This window comes from Ornithorhynchus anatinus, chromosome 4, assembly GCF_004115215.2.
Source record: "Ornithorhynchus anatinus isolate Pmale09 chromosome 4, mOrnAna1.pri.v4, whole genome shotgun sequence".
Taxonomy (NCBI): Eukaryota; Metazoa; Chordata; class Mammalia; order Monotremata; family Ornithorhynchidae; genus Ornithorhynchus; species Ornithorhynchus anatinus.
This window is the reverse complement of record NC_041731.1, coordinates 48,232,226-48,249,401: the sequence shown is the minus strand read 5'-3', so window position 1 is coordinate 48,249,401 and position 17,176 is coordinate 48,232,226. Positions and strand designations below refer to the sequence as shown.

General features: G+C 45.3%; 1 protein-coding gene across 6 annotated transcripts in view; it reads right to left on the bottom strand.

Moving 5' to 3' along the window:
- The window catches only part of RALGPS1 (Ral GEF with PH domain and SH3 binding motif 1), a 480,822-nt gene that overhangs the window by 33,189 nt on the left and 430,457 nt on the right, over positions 1–17,176 (bottom strand). For 3 of the 6 annotated variants that reach the window (XR_005659940.1, XM_029062600.2, XM_029062604.2), the window contains exons 13-15: positions 15,658–15,784; positions 14,580–14,731; positions 10,572–10,623 (exon numbers count right to left, since the gene is read on the bottom strand). Coding sequence is in view for 5 of the 6 variants with exons in the window: in XM_029062600.2 (XP_028918433.1) it covers positions 10,572–10,623; positions 14,580–14,731; positions 15,658–15,784 (331 nt within the window). In the remaining variant the exon portion in view is untranslated. Of the gene's footprint in view, positions 1–10,571; positions 10,624–14,579; positions 14,732–15,657; positions 15,785–17,176 lie in introns of those variants that run through there. The other 3 variants (XM_029062605.2, XM_029062606.2, XM_029062607.2) reach the window with 2 other exon arrangements.

Here is a 17,176-nt window from a genome sequence, read left to right as displayed (position 1 = left end):
CAACAGGTCTCTACTGACCCCTGGGAGCCTAGAAGTGATATTGTACATCTCTTGATGGTCCAACAAGGGATTCTAGCCACTCTGGAGAGCAGGGGTGATCTTCTTGACTCTGCTAGTGAAGGAGCCTTGGGATGGTGCTGGCAGCCTGGAAGAGACCCCATGCCCCGTTCTCTCTACAAACAAATCCAACCCACATGGGGACAATAAGCCACTCAATCGAGACAGCTGTTGAACCGTGGGAGGTAGCCAACGGGTCAGGGCTTGACGTCGGATTTCTGGAATGTCAGTGAGGGGATGGCACTTTGACGTTCCTTTCAAGGCCCTACTTCCATGTGTTGCCTCCGTTTTTAAGCCTAGAAAATAACGCAATTGTATAGACAATCCCTGCTCCTTTTCACTGGAGTAGAGATACTGCTCAATCAGTAGCAGCGTGGCTCAGTGGAAAGAGCCCAGGCTTGGGAGTCAGAGGTCGTGGGTTCTAATCCTGGCTCTGCCACTTGCCAGCTGTGTGACTTTGGGCAAGTCACTTCACTTCTCTGTGCCTCAGTTACCTCATCTGCAAAATGGAGGTTAAAACTGTGAGCCCCACATGGGACAACTTGATCACCTTGTATTACCCCCAGTGCTTAGAACAGTGTTTTGCATACAGTAAGCGCATAACAAATACCAACATTATTATTCCCCTCTCTGGGATCAGGGAATAGGAGGTTTCCTGCATTACTGCAACATTGTTGAGGGAGAAGAAGTGGGGTTGGAGGATGGTGGCAATCAGGTAGGTAAACAATAATCTTCATCCAAGGCAGTACCTAGTAATAATCCCGGAAGCCACGGTGGACTTGAGAATAGCAAGTGTCTGACTGGAGTCTACCATGGTGATCCTTCACTGAGAGGAAGGAAGGATGGCAGCTGCAGAAGGAGATATATCTGGCTCTTTCTCTCCATAATTTGTTTCTCATCAGAAAGTCTTGATTCAATCAGGGATATGATGTCAACTTCCAGATACAGCTAGATCAAAAGTAATAATCGTCACTCACCGAATTGGCTGACAGCTGTTCTGATCATGAGGCAATGTCCTGCTGTAACATGATACAACTGTTATTTCCTTTGTATTTTCTAGTTTTCTGCACCACCAGGATAAGGGATATCAGTTTCTATTCTCTGGTGAGCCCGGGTGGTATGAGACACTTTTTCATTTAAAGAGAGCAGTTCCATCCTACTTGGGCAGCTCAAAACTCCCAGGGTATTTTTAGGCAGTCCTCCTGCCTCTTCAGCAACTGAGCCACCCAAAATCCATCTACTCGCACAGGATTTTCCCACTGTCAACAAGGCGTATGCTTGAGTTTTGTCTCCAGGAGTGATGCACACACTCTTTTCTGGCCCTCTAGAGCTCACAGAATGTGATAGGATTCTCAATGATGGTGGTGTGTTCCCATCAGAAACCACAGACAGCTGAGCCTCGATCTGGAGACTTCAAGACTGAGAACCTGCACATGGGAATTGCCTCTAGTGTTAGTGGCTTGTGTAGCTCCACTCACATTTTCTCATCCCTGCCATTCATGTTCCCCGGGGTCATGGGATGCACCAAGCAGTAGCCAGACTTCTCAGCAGCAGAGACTGCTGGGCCTTTGGCTGCTTTTTACATCACTGTCAAGAATGAAACCTATTTCAGCTGTGAAAACAGTTGAGAATTTTACAATTGAAAGAGCATGTCCTTATTTCCATAATCTATGGTGGGAGGATCATAAACTGCTGAAATGGCCACCATTGGTGAACTGAGGTACCTGAAAAATTATTAGAATTGAAGAAGTGATGCAATTTTAGTATAATTAAGGGGAGAGGATGAAAAATGCATTCCTCTTGGCTATCCATACCTCACTGAGCCCAGCCCAATTTTCCTCCCTCTGCTCAATGAGATCTCCTCCTACTTTGTTGTCCTGTGCTGGTATGGTCCCCAATTCCTATAGGGAGGCATTCCTCTCAACCTGGGAAGACTGGGGGATGATGACAGGGGGATGAGTTGTCCAGCATCCCCCCAAACAAGAACCCTCTTCTCCATTCTCCTCTTCTTTTTTGGCTACAACAGAGCTCCAATATTAAATGAAAAGGACCTTCCCAGAGGCATAAATGAGTGTCTAATGGCCTTACATGTGATCCTTACACATAAGCACTACGCTACAATCATCAATGTGTGTGTTTCCACTATCTCCGACACCAATGAGGAAAAGGATCTGGGCAACCTCTAACAAGCTGAGTCTCGTGGTATGGGAGGGAAGTGATGCTGAAACACAGGGAAAAATCACTAGTCTACACAGGATTGGACAGCTAAACAGCAGTGGTCTGTGAATCCTTGGTGAATTTGCATACATTATTTCTTAACATCCAACAGAGTATTTTTGCTTTCTGAATTGGAGAAATGTACTCTAGATGCACACAGAGTCAAAGTAGTAGCACTCGGTAATGTGGAATTGCATTCCTGAAAATCCTCAGGTTACAAAAAAATCATATTACAGTATCGCACCTTGACCATCACTGCACCCAGACAGCAAACTGTTTCTTCTGACTCAGCATCTATTTGCATTGATTTGGAGATCAGTGTTGCAACCATACGTGCAAAGGAGGAAGAACATTCACACACTCCTAATTCCCTAGCTTCTGGATTGACATTCCAAATATTCCTCAGTGATAAAACCAAGATATCACAAAGTAGTGTCCAAATCACTCAGACTGAATTGTGGATTTATGGAGAATGAAGAGAGGTGACAACATGGAAGAAACCCACCTGATTCTATTTACAGAGTGGATGAATTAATGCCTTTATGAAATACTATCTGACAGCCTTTAAGATTATGGATATAGCCAGCAGACAACAGGACTGGCTTGATGAGAATGTTTCTGAGACCAAAGAACTCCTTGGAGCAAACAGTAGATATTATGGAATATAAAACAGTTCAGATCACATGTTGAAGGGATCACGAGCTATGCAGACCACCAACCAGTAGACTTCTTCGTATCTCTGAAGAATAATGTATGTACTCCTAAAACCCAGCAAGAGAATCACTGAAGAGGAGAAATGACATCACAGACAAGGAGAGCGATTTAAAGAAACATCAGTAACACTTTGTTCAGCTAATTTGTCCACTTTCTATCCTGGAGGATGCTTTTCTAGAAAGAAGATGAAGTGGCGGCATTCATCTCAACATTTAGTGAAGTCACTGTCAGTGATAGAGACATAGCATTCTGATGATGCTCCGGCTACAATCTACAAACATATAGGGGATGGTCTCCAAAGTCTGCAAAGGCAACATACGGAATACTGCAAGAATGTCATCATTACCACTCTCTTCAAGAATGCAGGGCAGAGAGGTGACAGTAAAAGCTCTTTTGGAATCACTGCTTTCCATTGCACCAGCTGCATTAGCTTCCTTGCTGACCTCCCCGCCCTCTGCTTCTCTTTTCTCCAGTCCACTCTTCACTCTGCTTCCTGGATCATTTTTCTACAGAAATGTTCAGTCCACATCTCCACAATCCTCCAGAAGCTCCAATAGCTGCTCATCCATCTTCTCATCAAACAGCAATCCCTTACCGTTGCCTCTAAGGTATTGAGTCAGCTCTCCTCCTCCTAACTTATCTTGCTGATCTCCTGCTACTATTCAGTGATACTATTACTGCATCGGCCTCCTTTCTGACAGTCCAACCTCTTTCCTCTCCCCACTTTAGTCCACACTTCACTCTGCTGCCTGGATCCCCACCCCACAGCACTTCTGCTTATATGTATATATCTATAATTCCATTTATTTATATTGATGCCTGTTTACTTGTTTTGATGTCTGTCTCCCCACCTCTAGACTGTAAGCCCAGTGTGGGCAGGGATTGTCTTTTTTTATTGCTGACTTGTACTCTCCCAAGTGCTTAGTTCAGTGTTCTGCACATAGTAAGCATGCAATAAATATGATTGAATGAATGAATACAATCCAGGCCACAGACTTCACCGCTCGAACACCAACCTGCTTTTCTCTGCCGCGATCTCATGTATCACGCCGCTGACCCCTGGCCAAAGACCTCCCTCTGGTCTAGAATTTTTTTCCTATTCATATGTGACAGACTACCACTCTCCCATCTTCAAATCCATACTAAAATCAGACCTCTTCCAAGAGATCTTCCCTGACTAACCCCTCATTTCCCCATCCAATTTGCCCTATCCCCTGAATCACCTATGCAGTAGGGTCTGAACTCCTCAAGCACTTTGATAATTTCTCCACATCCAACCACACAGTACTTAAGCAAATATCCTTATACTCTGGCATTTCCCAAAATTTATTTTAATATCGTCCTCCCCCTCTAGATTGCAAAATCCTTGTGGGCAGGGATCATACATATCTACCCAGTGTTTGGTAATAATGTAGGTATTTGTTAAGCACTTACTATGTGCAGAGCACTGTTCTAAGCACTGGGGTAGATACAGGGTAATCAGGTTGTCCCACGTGAGGCTCACAGTTAATCCCCATTTTACAGATGACGTAACTGAGGCACAGAGAAGTGAAGTGACTTGCCCACAGTCACACAGCTAACAAGTGGCAGAGCTGGGATAGTACTTTGGTACAGTGCTCTGCATACAGTAAATGCTTAGTAAACACCAATGATTGATTGATTCCATTGCCAAAAAGGAGTCTAACCAAAATTCTCCTGGACTGGCCTCGGAAGGACAAGATTAAACATGCGTTCCCAGAATTGTCATATGATTTCAGACCAGAGTGAGGCACAGCAGAGATGCTCTTGGCTGCTCATCAGATACAGGACAAAAGCAGGAAACAACATGAAGATGTCTAAATGGGGTCCTTAGATTTGTCAAAAGCATTTGACACCATCAGCGGACCTAGGCTTTGGCAACAACTGAAAGTTTGATTGTCCCGAAGAGTTTTGCAATATCCCAGGATTGCTCCAAGATGATATGGCTAGCTGCCTTAGAAGTAGAAGGACTTTGCCTGATCCTTTCCCAATTCCCAAAAGAGTAATGCAGGCTCAGTCCTGTTCAACCTATTCCATGCAGTCTTGCCTCAGGACACAACAGGCAATCTGATAAACTGCTGTCAAAATACAAGTGGGATCCTCTGGGTAAACCTTTCCAACTCAAACCCCTAAAAGCATCATTCACAGTCTCTGAATCACTCATTCAAGAGTGTCTATGAAACAACAATGTGCTCTAGAAGCACAGACACAAGCACGCCACACATACAATATAGAATTGTAAGCTAGACTATAGCTAGATTCTAGATTGTAAACATTCTCTAGATGGAGAAGCAACATGACATAGTGGATAGAGCAGAGGTCTTAAGAGTCAGAAGGTTGTGGGTTCAAATCCCAGCTCTGTCACTTATCTGCCATGTGACCTTGGGTAAGTCTTTTCACTTCTCTGTGCCTCATTTACTTCATCTGTAAAATGGGGATTGCAACTGTGAGCTCCAGTGGGGTAGGGTCTGTGTCCAACCCTATTTTCTTGTATCCACCCCAGCGCTTAGTACATAGTAAGCGCTTAACAAATATCACAACTATTATGCATTTAACAAATATGACAATTATTATTATTATTATTAGACAGTAAGCTCATTGTGGGCAGGAAACATTCCTACCAACTCTCTTGTACTCTCTCAAGGGTTAAGTACAGTGCTCTGCATACAGTAAGCACTCAATAAATACCACTGGTTGGCTTAGCTAGTTATGAGCTAGACTGTGAGCCCGTTGTTGAGTTAGGATTGTCTCTATCTGTTGCCGAATTGTACTTTCCAACCACTTAGTACAGTGCTCTGCACACAGTAAGGACTCAATAAATACAACTGAATGAATGAAGATAGCTATAGAATCAGCAAAGTGCTATGGATTCATCCAAGTGCAGAAGAAGCCTGAGACTACATACTAGTCATTTGCCAGCAAGTCCTATAGACACCAAGATCTACCTCAGCAACACAGGATCAAGACTCTCCACCATCTTAAATGGTCTGGTATAACTGAGGCTGGTGGGAAACAAGAGAGGCAGGCAAATCAGGCTGGCATGAAGCCATTAGAAATGGGAAGCTTTGCAAAAATCATGACCCAAAGAGGGGGACCTAGGAATGGGGCCAGGCACTATGAGTGAAGATAATAATAAAGATGATGACAGAATTTATGCACTTATTAGGTGTTAAGCATTGTATAAAGCACTGAGGTAGATATAAGATCATCAGCTTGATCCCAGTCCCAACAAATGCAACAGTTGCATTGCAAATGCAGAAAAGGACAGTCATGCACACATAAAGTAGAAGGGATTGTCAGTCATGCAAGGGTCATTCCAGTCACACTAGTTCACAGTGCTCAAACCTCAACAGTGTCACCCTCAAACCTAAAAGGTGGCTAAACAGCAGTGGATGGGCACGGGTTGGGAGTCAAGGGACCTGGGTTCCAATCCTGACCCCCATCAGGTCTGCCTACTGTGTGACTGTGGGCAAGTCACTCAATTTCATCATCTGTGAAATGGGGATTAAATACCCGTTCTCCCTCTCCCTTAGACTGTGAGCCTCATGGGGAACAGGGACTGCATCCAACCTGATTTTACTGAATTTATCCCAGTGCTTAGAACAGTGCTTGGCACATAGTATGCCCTTAACTATTATTATTATTACAAATCACACAAATAAGTTGGTGATACTCGATTCAATGGGAACCACAGTTTCTTCAGATCAATTAAACATATGTGTAATTGCTCCCCTTTATTCCCCTTACAGTGGTAAGGGGTTCAATTAGATCACAGGGCTTCCAAGTCTACTCCCTTCCTCATCCCCTTATCTCTTGGGTAGAGTTGGACGAGGGAGGTGGCCTGCCTGGTGATGGAGGATGGGCCATCTAGGACGCTGTCTCCAAGCTACCACCGGTGGACCTCTCAGTGGCTAGTCCCCGTAGGGCTCAGCTCAGCCTAGGTGGCCCCCGAGTAGTGTCTTTAACTCCTGTCCCTGACCTCAGCTGCCACTGGACGAATCAGCTCCAAAGGAGCAAAGGGGAGATCGAGGAGAGGAGCCCTGCTGGAGTGAGAAAAGAGCAAGGTCTTCAGTTACAAGGCTCTCTCTTGGCCAGGCTGGCATCAGCTGAGGGAAGATGCGAGGTCAGCTTCGGGCCGCTGCTGCCCAGTCATATGGAAACAGACAGTGAAGCATCAGGGAAGCCCAGGAAATGGTACCAGGCTATTTGTGGTTCGGCCCCTCTGCCGTCCCATTGAAGAATGGTTACATTACTAATACTCACCCTACTGACATCTCCAACTGGCGACAAGTTCCATTCATGAGTATTTCAGACAACCAAACACATCTCTGGAAACGGGGGGAAGAGAGACTGAACCGGTGGGGAAATCCCCAACTAATCCCCAAATGTAACTCTAGCCAAGAGGTTTCTGAGGCCACGAATCACAGATACTATTTCTATTGTACTCTCCCAAGCACTCAGGACAGTGCTCTGTACACAGGTGCTCAATAGATATGATTGATTGATTTTAACCTTTCTCCACCCAGTCTCTCCCCATCTCTCCGCTAGAGTTTCAGAAGGGAAAGATGGGGAAGAGGAGAAAGGAGCAGAGAAGTGACTGAAAGACCAGTCTTAGGGGAAAGGGAGCAATGTACAAACAGCTAAATCATCAAGCCTTAACTGAAGCAACTAGTTCAAATGAGAGTCAGATACTTTTCTCTCCTGTGGAGGGCGTAAAAGGCTAGGATTTGGATAGTTAACTCACTAGGTTCCCCAATAGACAGCAACTTTTTAAACAACAGAGGCTCCTGCCAGCATCAAACAGGGTCAGAACCAATTTGACTGGAAGCATTATCTCATGTCTCTGGGTCTTTAGCCCCTGATTTATTTTCATTCTACTAAAGCCTTAGCACAGCATCAATACTCTAGTAACAGTGTTTTTTGCATTAGGTAACCATTGTACACATTAACTAAGTTGCCCAGCAGACTTTAAGTTGCACGGGAGGTGTTTTATTTTCAGGGACCCATCCTACCCCCTGAAAAACTGCCTGACTGGAGGGGGCCCCTTCAAATGTACTACTTTTGAACCAGATTGGCAGGAGTGGCCAGGGAAGAAATGGTGAGCACAAGGCAGCCATCAGCAGGCGAGAGATGGCCAGCCAACTGCTGCTGCCTTCCTTGGTACATGAGAGTGCTTGTGTGTATACATGTGTGTGGCAGTACGTTGGAGTGTGAGAGTGTGAGAGACTGTTTTTCTGCATGGGCATAAGAGACTATGCCTAAGGGTGAGACCGCCTGAGTAAGGAGGAACATATGTGTGAGATAGAATGCGAAAGACAATGCTTTGGTGGGTGACAGCGGGTTGGTGGATGAGGAAATGTTTGTGCTTGATGTTTGTGCTTGCAAGAATGTCTAAGTGCACATTTGTGGGTGTGTATTTGTGGGCATGTGAGAGGCAGAATATGTGTATGTGTGTGTGTGTGTGTGTATTTTCTGCCCTTGTCTGAGTATATCTTTCAGTCTGTTTCTCTATCAGTCTATTGTGGTCTGTTTGTTTCTTTGTCTTTGTTTCAGTCTCTATTCTACCTCTTTCCTGCCTTTTTATCTCCTAAGCTAGGACCTCTAGTCCCACCCCAGTACAAGCCCTGTCCCAGGCAGCACCATTCAGAGCTCCACATAATATGGCCATTTTCACCTGAGGTTAATCGAGTTACAAAGTTTTTAAAGCCTATTAGCCAACGGGTCCAGATGCATTAGCAAGATATTATCCCAGGCAAGGTTTGCAGAGACGCAAACGCAAGCTCAGGAGTGACAGTGTGCTAACACCTGCACTGCAAAGTGGCCTCAGTGAAATTGTGGTGAATTATTCCAGCACTTCCTGCACCTGGTGTGCAGTGTTATAGAGCTATGGGCTCCCACCCCACCCCATTCCACCCCTCAGTCTGGAGCCGGGAAGACAAGTCGGACTTGGGGCAGGGCCCGGGACCTGCTGTTGGCGCAGGCTTGCTCTATGGCAGTTACAGGGAGAAAGAGCTGAGAATCAGTGAGCTGTCGGCAACATAATCATTGCAGCAATGTAACCTGGCCAACAGCTCACTCCTTCATCCCCTGGGTTCTGGGTCTGGCCTGATTCTACCTTAACCAGGGTTGCCCTCGTGGATTCAGGTTCACACTTTACCCAGCCTCCAAGGAAGGGGCTGTTGTGGGATCCAGCAAGACCCAGGGATGGGGATTAGTACGCTGGCCTCTCTGGGGGACTAGGATTGCCTTGTCTATCACAAGGCTCTTGGGTCTGGGACAATCCAGATTATTCGGGTCTCCAGACCTCAGGCCATTGTCCATAAACATGCTTTTCTTCAAAGTAGCCCCAGTCATCTGGGTTGAAGAAGAACTGGGCCCACAAGAAGGAAACGGGACACTCGGTGTTTCTTCCTTGCTTGTTTGTAGCTCTGGCCTGGGGAACCCCTGGATGGGCAAGAGAATGCTGGACCCCAATTTTACTGGGAGATTTTTTTTTTTCCAAAGTGAGACTCAGGAGCAGATCCAAACTCCAGCAGGGGGAGAAGAGGGGCTCAGAGCTGAAAGTTTGCCACACTGGAAAGTGCCCCTGAGGTAGGCTTTTCTGCCTCTCTGGCCCACCCTCAGGCCCATGAGATGCTTGGGATTTGAGGGATATGGATTGGTGGCCTGGCCATGGCCACAGTTAACTGGTCACATGCCCTGTTCACTACATGCCTGAATGTTCCAGCACACCTGCTGGAGGACCCGTGATAAAATGGCAGTATTGTTGGTAGATTCAAATTTAGAAACATTTCTAACTTATAGTTTAGTCATTCATTTGCCTGGAAATAGGGGCCAGACCAGATGATCTCTCAAGGTCCTTTTCAGTTCTGGGATTCTAGGGTTCTAAACCTTGGAGAGTTCACTCATCAAAACCCTGGGCTGCTTTTAGAAGCACGCAAATGGTTTTTTCGGGATTTTTTCCACTTCTCCTCACTGCCATGGAAGGAATCCTGTCCTGCTGTCTCCCTCCCCTCCTTTCTTCCCCCTCTCCGCCACTATTTACTGGACCTTTCCATTATCCTATGCTTATGCTAGGAAAGGGGATAGAACAGAGCCAGCCAAACACCATTCCAGTTTCCCTGTCCTTTCCCAGGGAATTTGTTTAATTCCCAACTGTGTATTCTGTCCAGTGCTTAGTACACAATGCTCTAGCATATAGTGAGTGCTTCATAAATACTATTACTACTTCTATTACCTGTTTCTCTGATGGAACAGTATCCTCCATCAGAATCTTGGTCTCACCACCCTTCTAGAAATGCAAGGGGTAATTCAGAGAAGTGGGCAACATGGCTGGCAGGAAAGGGCCATTCTGACACTTCCAAGGCAGGGGTAAATGGTTTGAAATGATATTTTTCCCATTCTTCTGTTGCCAAGGTGATTACAGATTAGCAGCAATGTAACCTGGTTCAGTTTGTCACATTACTAAAATAGATAGCTCTACCAAGACAAGCCAATGTTCTTGGATTCCTAAACACACTACAGTCTTACACAACACTGAGGGAAGACACCAAATCATAACTCACCTTTCAAGCCCTGAAGACAGCTCCTCACTAAATTCTGAACTTTCACTACTGCCTAGAAAAGGAACACAGATAAATGAGCATGGCACATAATAGAAGAGTGAAACTATTTGGACTTGAAGTTTCCAGGGGAACTTTCCCAAGTTCTTGCTCAGTGAAAAACTTCGTCGAGCCTCATTGTGTCTATAATTGATTTGTCTAAAAGTTGCCCCGATCACTCTGGGGCTCTTCCCTTATTCGAACAATGTGGCTGAGAAGCAGTATGGTCTAATGGAAAGAGCTCAGGCCTGGGAGTTAGAGGACCCAGGTTCTAATCCCAGTTCTGCCACCTGCCTGCTGCATGACCTTGGACAAGTCACTTCCCTTCCTCTGTGCCTCAGTTTCTCCATCTTAGCCTGTGAGCCCCATGAGGGACAAGGGACTGTGTCCGATCTGATTATCTTGTACCTACCCAGGCACTTAGTACAGTGTTTGGTACACAGTAAGCGCTTAACAAATGCCCTTTGGTTTGTTTGTTGCAACTCCTAAAAATCAAAATAGTCTGGGGAAGGAGAATAAAATCACATCTCCTGCACAGTTTCAATGATTTCTACCCCGTCTTTTAACATTAACACAACAGCAAGACATGTTGAAATGACTTACGATAAAATCCCCAAAGAAAGACATTTCTTTTTTATGAGAAGGAAACATGAACTGCAAGCAGTCACTCTTCCATCCAGGCTGAAGACTTTCATTTTGAGTATAATTCCCTTATTTCTTTGCATTTCTACATGCCCACAATAAAATGCTCTTCCTCAATGTGACTGCCAGTTACAATGTGAAATATCAACCAAAAAAAAAGGGACAAAATGCCACCCAGGGCCTTGATTCAGTGTACCATTGCTATGGAGCACTTATGAAAAACAGACTGGATCCCCAAAGATGCAGCTAAGTGTACGGGGCCAGCAGCCTCCCTTTCCCAAGGGACTTGCCTCAAGTAGATGCCACTCTGTCCCTCCAAAGGGACAACCCAACTTGAAGAGAGCCAGAGTGAGTCCAGTGATCTCTCCAAAGCCACAGGGAACACTTTGGGAATGGTGAGCTCCTCTGATGAGCATTTTCTCATGGAAAGATATCCTCCCCCCATGAGACCCAATGGGCACCAGATAAATGGTCCCAGAATAGCAGCTCCAGGTTCCCACTATGGGCTTTCACTGTGGCCATGGTTCTGAGAGTCTGCTCATTCCTGGCTTCCAGCGGCAGGACTCAGCTGCTCCCAGAGCCAGGAATGGGAGACAGAGCCCTGGCCAGGATTGCTCCTAGCATTCGCTGGCAGGTAGAACTAAATGGATTTTTTAATATTTTACTTCCAACTGAAAATTCAGTTTCAGGGATAATTTTAATTTAAGGCAGATTTTGTGATCAAATTTAACAAAGTGTTTTCTTGGAGTAATAGGCTGGACCCATTCAGCTAGCTTTTAGGAGGGTTTTGGTGTCTTCATCCTCTGGGTGGGTGCCCTGAATGGAAGGAGAAAATCAGACATGACCTAAGAAAATGGTGCAGCTCTCTAGATCTCCCAGGGAAAGGCTCTGAGAATACAGCCTTATAAAAATTGTTCCAGGCTTTCCAGCTGCTTTTGGCTTGAAATAAAAGTATTTTACACCGACTTTTCAGGTAGCAGGGTCACAAACAGTCAAACAGTAACTTTACAGCTATTGCATTAGAACCAATTTATATTTTTCTTTACCTAGAAGATCTGTAAGTGGAGCCAGAATGTTTTTCTTTTTTTTAATTGATAGAAAAAGCTTATTTTTTTCTATTTAAATTCATTCATGAATTCAACAAAAATCCATTTTTTTATTCCAAGTATCTTGTGCTTTGAATTTTTTCTCCCTATACTTCAGGTATAGCTCTCAACCACATATTTAAAACATCAGAGTAATTCTCTTCCTGAGTTTCTCTAAACAGTTACCTCAGCTGTGAAAAAAGCCTTAGATGAATGTTCGCTGTCCGAGTTTTCATGAGCCAACTCTTCCACCTCACCGCTGCCACATAACTAACTCTAAATTAGAATTCTCTGCTGCTTAGGTTAATAAGCTATGTTTGTTTTTCAGCAGGCTTGCAGTTAGCTTTGTGCTCAAGGGCTGGGAGCCAAAAGTAAAGACTGTGATTAACTGGTTTTACTATCCGTCAGCTTCAGGCTGGCTATTTTGCAGGAGGATACAATGCTTCAAATTATGTTGTAGGCTTCTAATTTTTTATCCTTAGTAGCAATATTGCTTTACAGTTTGTTTTCCCTCCCTCCAAATAGTGTCAGGCAGTACACAAGCATTAGAAGACGCAACACAAATTCAGTCCAAAGTGAGTTCACTCTTAAAGCAAAGAGGCTCTCACTCTGACAATCAAACATGACAAACAATCCAAGTGAAATGCCAAAGTTCTCAAGCAGGTGTATGTTTCATCATGGACATTTTCACTATTCAGTGTCAACGGGCGGGAAGGGCCAGGTGGGGGGAGGAGCTTTGGCTAACAGCTGCTGTCTCAACCCGGTGTCTAGTCCTTTGATCCTGAATTCAACTTTGAGACACACAGCTCTGGGAATCACTTCCGGAAAAAAAAAATATCAAGCTGATTCTATTTCCCCATCTTTGTTGTCTCAGCTGTTTTCCCAAAAGGGTATCAATTGGTTTAAATAGTGGTTTGGATGTTGTGATAGGAACTTTTATGATTTTGGTAGCATCATTAGGTACCAAATACATTCCTCATACCATATTACTCCTGGAAGATGTAGGCTAGTTAGGGAGGATCTGCTTGGGCCTAAAGCTACAGTGGAGTCACAGAGATGTACAGAACTGAAGCAACAGGAGAACAAAGTATTAAAGAATAAAAAGATCAATTGTCAGATGAAAATGTCTCTCGGACACTATCCATCTCATTCTGGTGTGAACTAATAATCAAAGGATGACAGGCTTTGTGGACTGTACTAATATCAAAAAATCTTCTATCTAATCTTCTTAGCCACCTCAGATTCCTAGTCTGTTGGGTTCCCCAACTAAGCTTCATTCCTCTAAATTTGGGCCACTACCAAGAGCAAGCTTAGAGAAGCTAAATATAATTCATAACTTCATTCATCACAATTTCTATCAAGGACAAGTCAAACTCCTAGGTTGGTAAATACAGGCATGATTGCCTTACAATTCTCATGAGGTAGACATCCTGATTTTCTACTCTTAATATTCTTCTATAATGCAATATTCTTGCACTCCATATGGGCAGGAGACCAAGACTATCCGTTAAATAGGTAATTACTAAACAAGTAATTTGTAAACTAATTTCCCAAGCTTGAAAAGCAACAGCAGTGCCCAGAAACGTGCCCTGACCACAGCACTGCCCTATAATTATTGTGTCAAACTAGTCAGTGGAAGATAGAACCTACTAAGAAGAAGCCTCTTTGCTCTTGGGGTTCCCTGCAAGGGAAATATTCAAGCAAACTATCACTGAAATAGGTCTTTCAAATTTCTTTGGAGAACTTTACTGATTAAATGGATTGTGCATTCAGAAGGGAGGTAACCCCATCAGAGTTATATAAGTGGCGGCCTTGGTTATGGGGCTGGAGTCATGCTGGGCTCTATCAAGTACGAATACTGCTAATTGCACTTACAGAGGAAAATATGTTCTTCCCACTTGGGGACAAAAGTTACCACAAGAGCGCAAGATCCTTGCTCTAAATAGGGTTTGGTTGTACTTAATAAGCAGTAGGGTAGGTAGGTAGATTTGGGGGGAGGGAGGGGGTGGGTGTGTGTGTGTGTGTGTGTGTGTTTAGAAAAACAGAAAAGCAATACAGCAAAGCCCACAACAGTTGGCAGGAAGACCAGGCTTCACGGGGAAAGGAAACGGACTCTTGGTTCTGACACTGGACTATGGCGTCATTCTTTCATGCAGTGACTGGTGTCGGTCTCACTCCAAACCAAGCCAGAAAGACAGACACGGAGAAAGCTGCATACAGCCTGCCCTTGGGCTGAGGATCTTACCTATGGAGACTCCATTGGTGACCGCGGGATTTAATGTGAGGTTCCTGCCTGGACTGGGAGACTCTAGCACACTGTCGTCCAACAGGTGGCGAGGTTTCTCCGATGGGAACGTGGCACTTTTACTCTCAACTACACTGAACTGACACAGAAGACTGGAAAACGGAAAGGAAGAGAAAAGGCAAAAGTCCCTTATGCATTTGGATAACATCCACTCCTTCCCCTTTCTCAGTTGCACACAGGCGTATCCAAGCTGCGGAGAGCCTTGGGGAACGGTAGCAAAGTTTCTTCGGAGCTGCTACTTTTCATGTTTCTCTACTGTTAAGTGGGGATGGATCTACGGGAGAATTCAGCCAGGGTTCTGGATCTTACTTGTCCTCACGAATGGAGGTCAGGGTGCTTGTCCCCATCAGAGGCAGGAAAAGAAAACTTGAGTGAGGCCATGGTGACCCAATACTTAGGAAGTAGTGAACAGTAGGAGAAGCCACTAGAGACTGTGTGTCAGCTGTGACCTTGGGCAAATCATTTGACCTGTCTGAATGTCTCCACTAACCCTGGTGGAGAACTGGTTAAAAACAGGAAGCCTTAATAGAAACCAGAATCCAACTCTGAAGAGGAGTTTTCCTATGGAAATGATCACACATCACTTTGCTTCATATACTGGGATTAGCTTTCTTTCCCAAGATGCCAGATTTTTTCCACCAGTGATGAGGCCCAAGTGAAGATTATAAATCCCTCTTAGATTGGTTGTTGACATCGTAAGAGATCTTCACAGAACACAAGGGATTTAAACTGGAGAATATCTTTGGCCTCTTCATCTCCAGCTTCCTCTCCCACCCTGAGCAAAAAGCACAACATCCGTGACCTACGCAGCGAGACTCTAAGGTTCTCGGGGAGACGAGAACCGGAGAAGTGAATCCTGGAACCTGAGAAGGGCGGCCCGGAGGGCTGCGTTCCGACTAGTGCCTACAGCTGAGAGAGATGGAGGAGAGGAGAGCGTTTCCGAGAAGCCACCAGGTTTGAACAATTCCACCGACCCACTCCCCCCCAGCCCCAAGCCAGTGTGAATGGATGCACCCACTTGCTTCCGAGGCTGTGGCTCTTTCGGTGCCTGGGAACAGGAGGGGTGGGCATACTGGCTGCCATCGAGGCATCTGGACAGGTGGGCCTTCTGCTGTACCTCACGGATGCCGACTCCTCAGATGGTCCTAAAAGTAGAAGCAAAATAATTTCATAACGGAACCATTTGGTGACAGAACATGTGGCAAGGGTGGTTTGGCTCCTTCCAGAGAAACAGTGTGGCCTAGTGGATAGAGCATGGCCTAAGGGATAGAGCATGGGCCTGGGAGTCAGAAGGTCTAATTCTGGCTCCGCTACTTGTCTGCTGTGTGACCTTGGGCGAATCACTTCTCTGTGACACAGGTCTCTCATCTGTAAAATGGCGATTAAGACTGTGAACCCAATGTGGGACAGTGACTGTGTCTAACCCAATTATCTTGTATCGACCCCAGCGCTCAGAACAGTTCCTGGCACATAGTAAGCACTTAAATACCATAATTATTATTTTCATTATTATTATTATTATTATTCAAAAAGAGCCATGGTAGCCACCAAGATTCACTGCCTCGGACCTCAGGGGGAGGTGCTGGGAGGCCATCTCGCAGGGAGTCAGGATTTACATCCCCAGGGACCATCTGGTGAGACCAGGGATGGTTGCTTCTGGAAAAAGTGCGGCTTTTGCTGTCACCTCTGCTTCACAGGGAGAGCTCAGAGGTGGCATGCCCAGTCCATAAGCCCTGAAGCAGGGCCAATTCTGCAGCTACCCACTAAGCTGCAGCTGCCTGCTGACAACCCTCCTCTACCTCTTCCCCTTTTGGTAGCCCTGAGATCAGAAATCTGTGCCAGGATCCACCCTCTTGGGCCTTTTCAGGCTCTGGTGGTCCAGAGATTAACTTGTGGTCCAGAGAAAAGTCAACTGGCATTTCGCAGGTCTCTAAGGAGCACAGCCCTTTTGAGAATTTTCTCTTCAAAGAACTGCAGGCAAAAACACACAGATACCCAGTCGAGACTCTAGGCCAGGGTGATATCCCTTCAGGGACCACCCCAGAGTCCCACATCCCCTTTCTGTCCTGCAAGGCGAGGCCAGAGTTACTCTGGCTTCCTGCATCTCCATCTTCTTTGAGCCCCTCCCCTTCATGCTTACTGAAGGAAAGAACTGAGTGGGCAAGAAGGAGAGGCAGCAACAGATTCATTTTTAAATAGTACGGGCAAGGCTGTCAGTGGATTTCCTGAAATCATCTTCTAATAAAGGCATCACGGCTGTGCGAATCATCTCCCAAACATCCTACCCACTTTTCGCTAATAAATTCCCCCAGCAGCTCGACCAGCCAAGGCAGAACATTCCCAACCATAACATGCTTGTTCGTTCTGTTGAAGAGAGCAATGTCTAACAAACACATGTTCCTAATTGCCGGGCAACCCCGTTTGAACACAAACAATTGGCGAATACTGAATCATAGCAGGAGGAGTTAAACAAATCCAGGTCTTTTCATGTTTTTGAAAGAATACGCCAGAGACATTTCACTTTAACTAAATCTGTG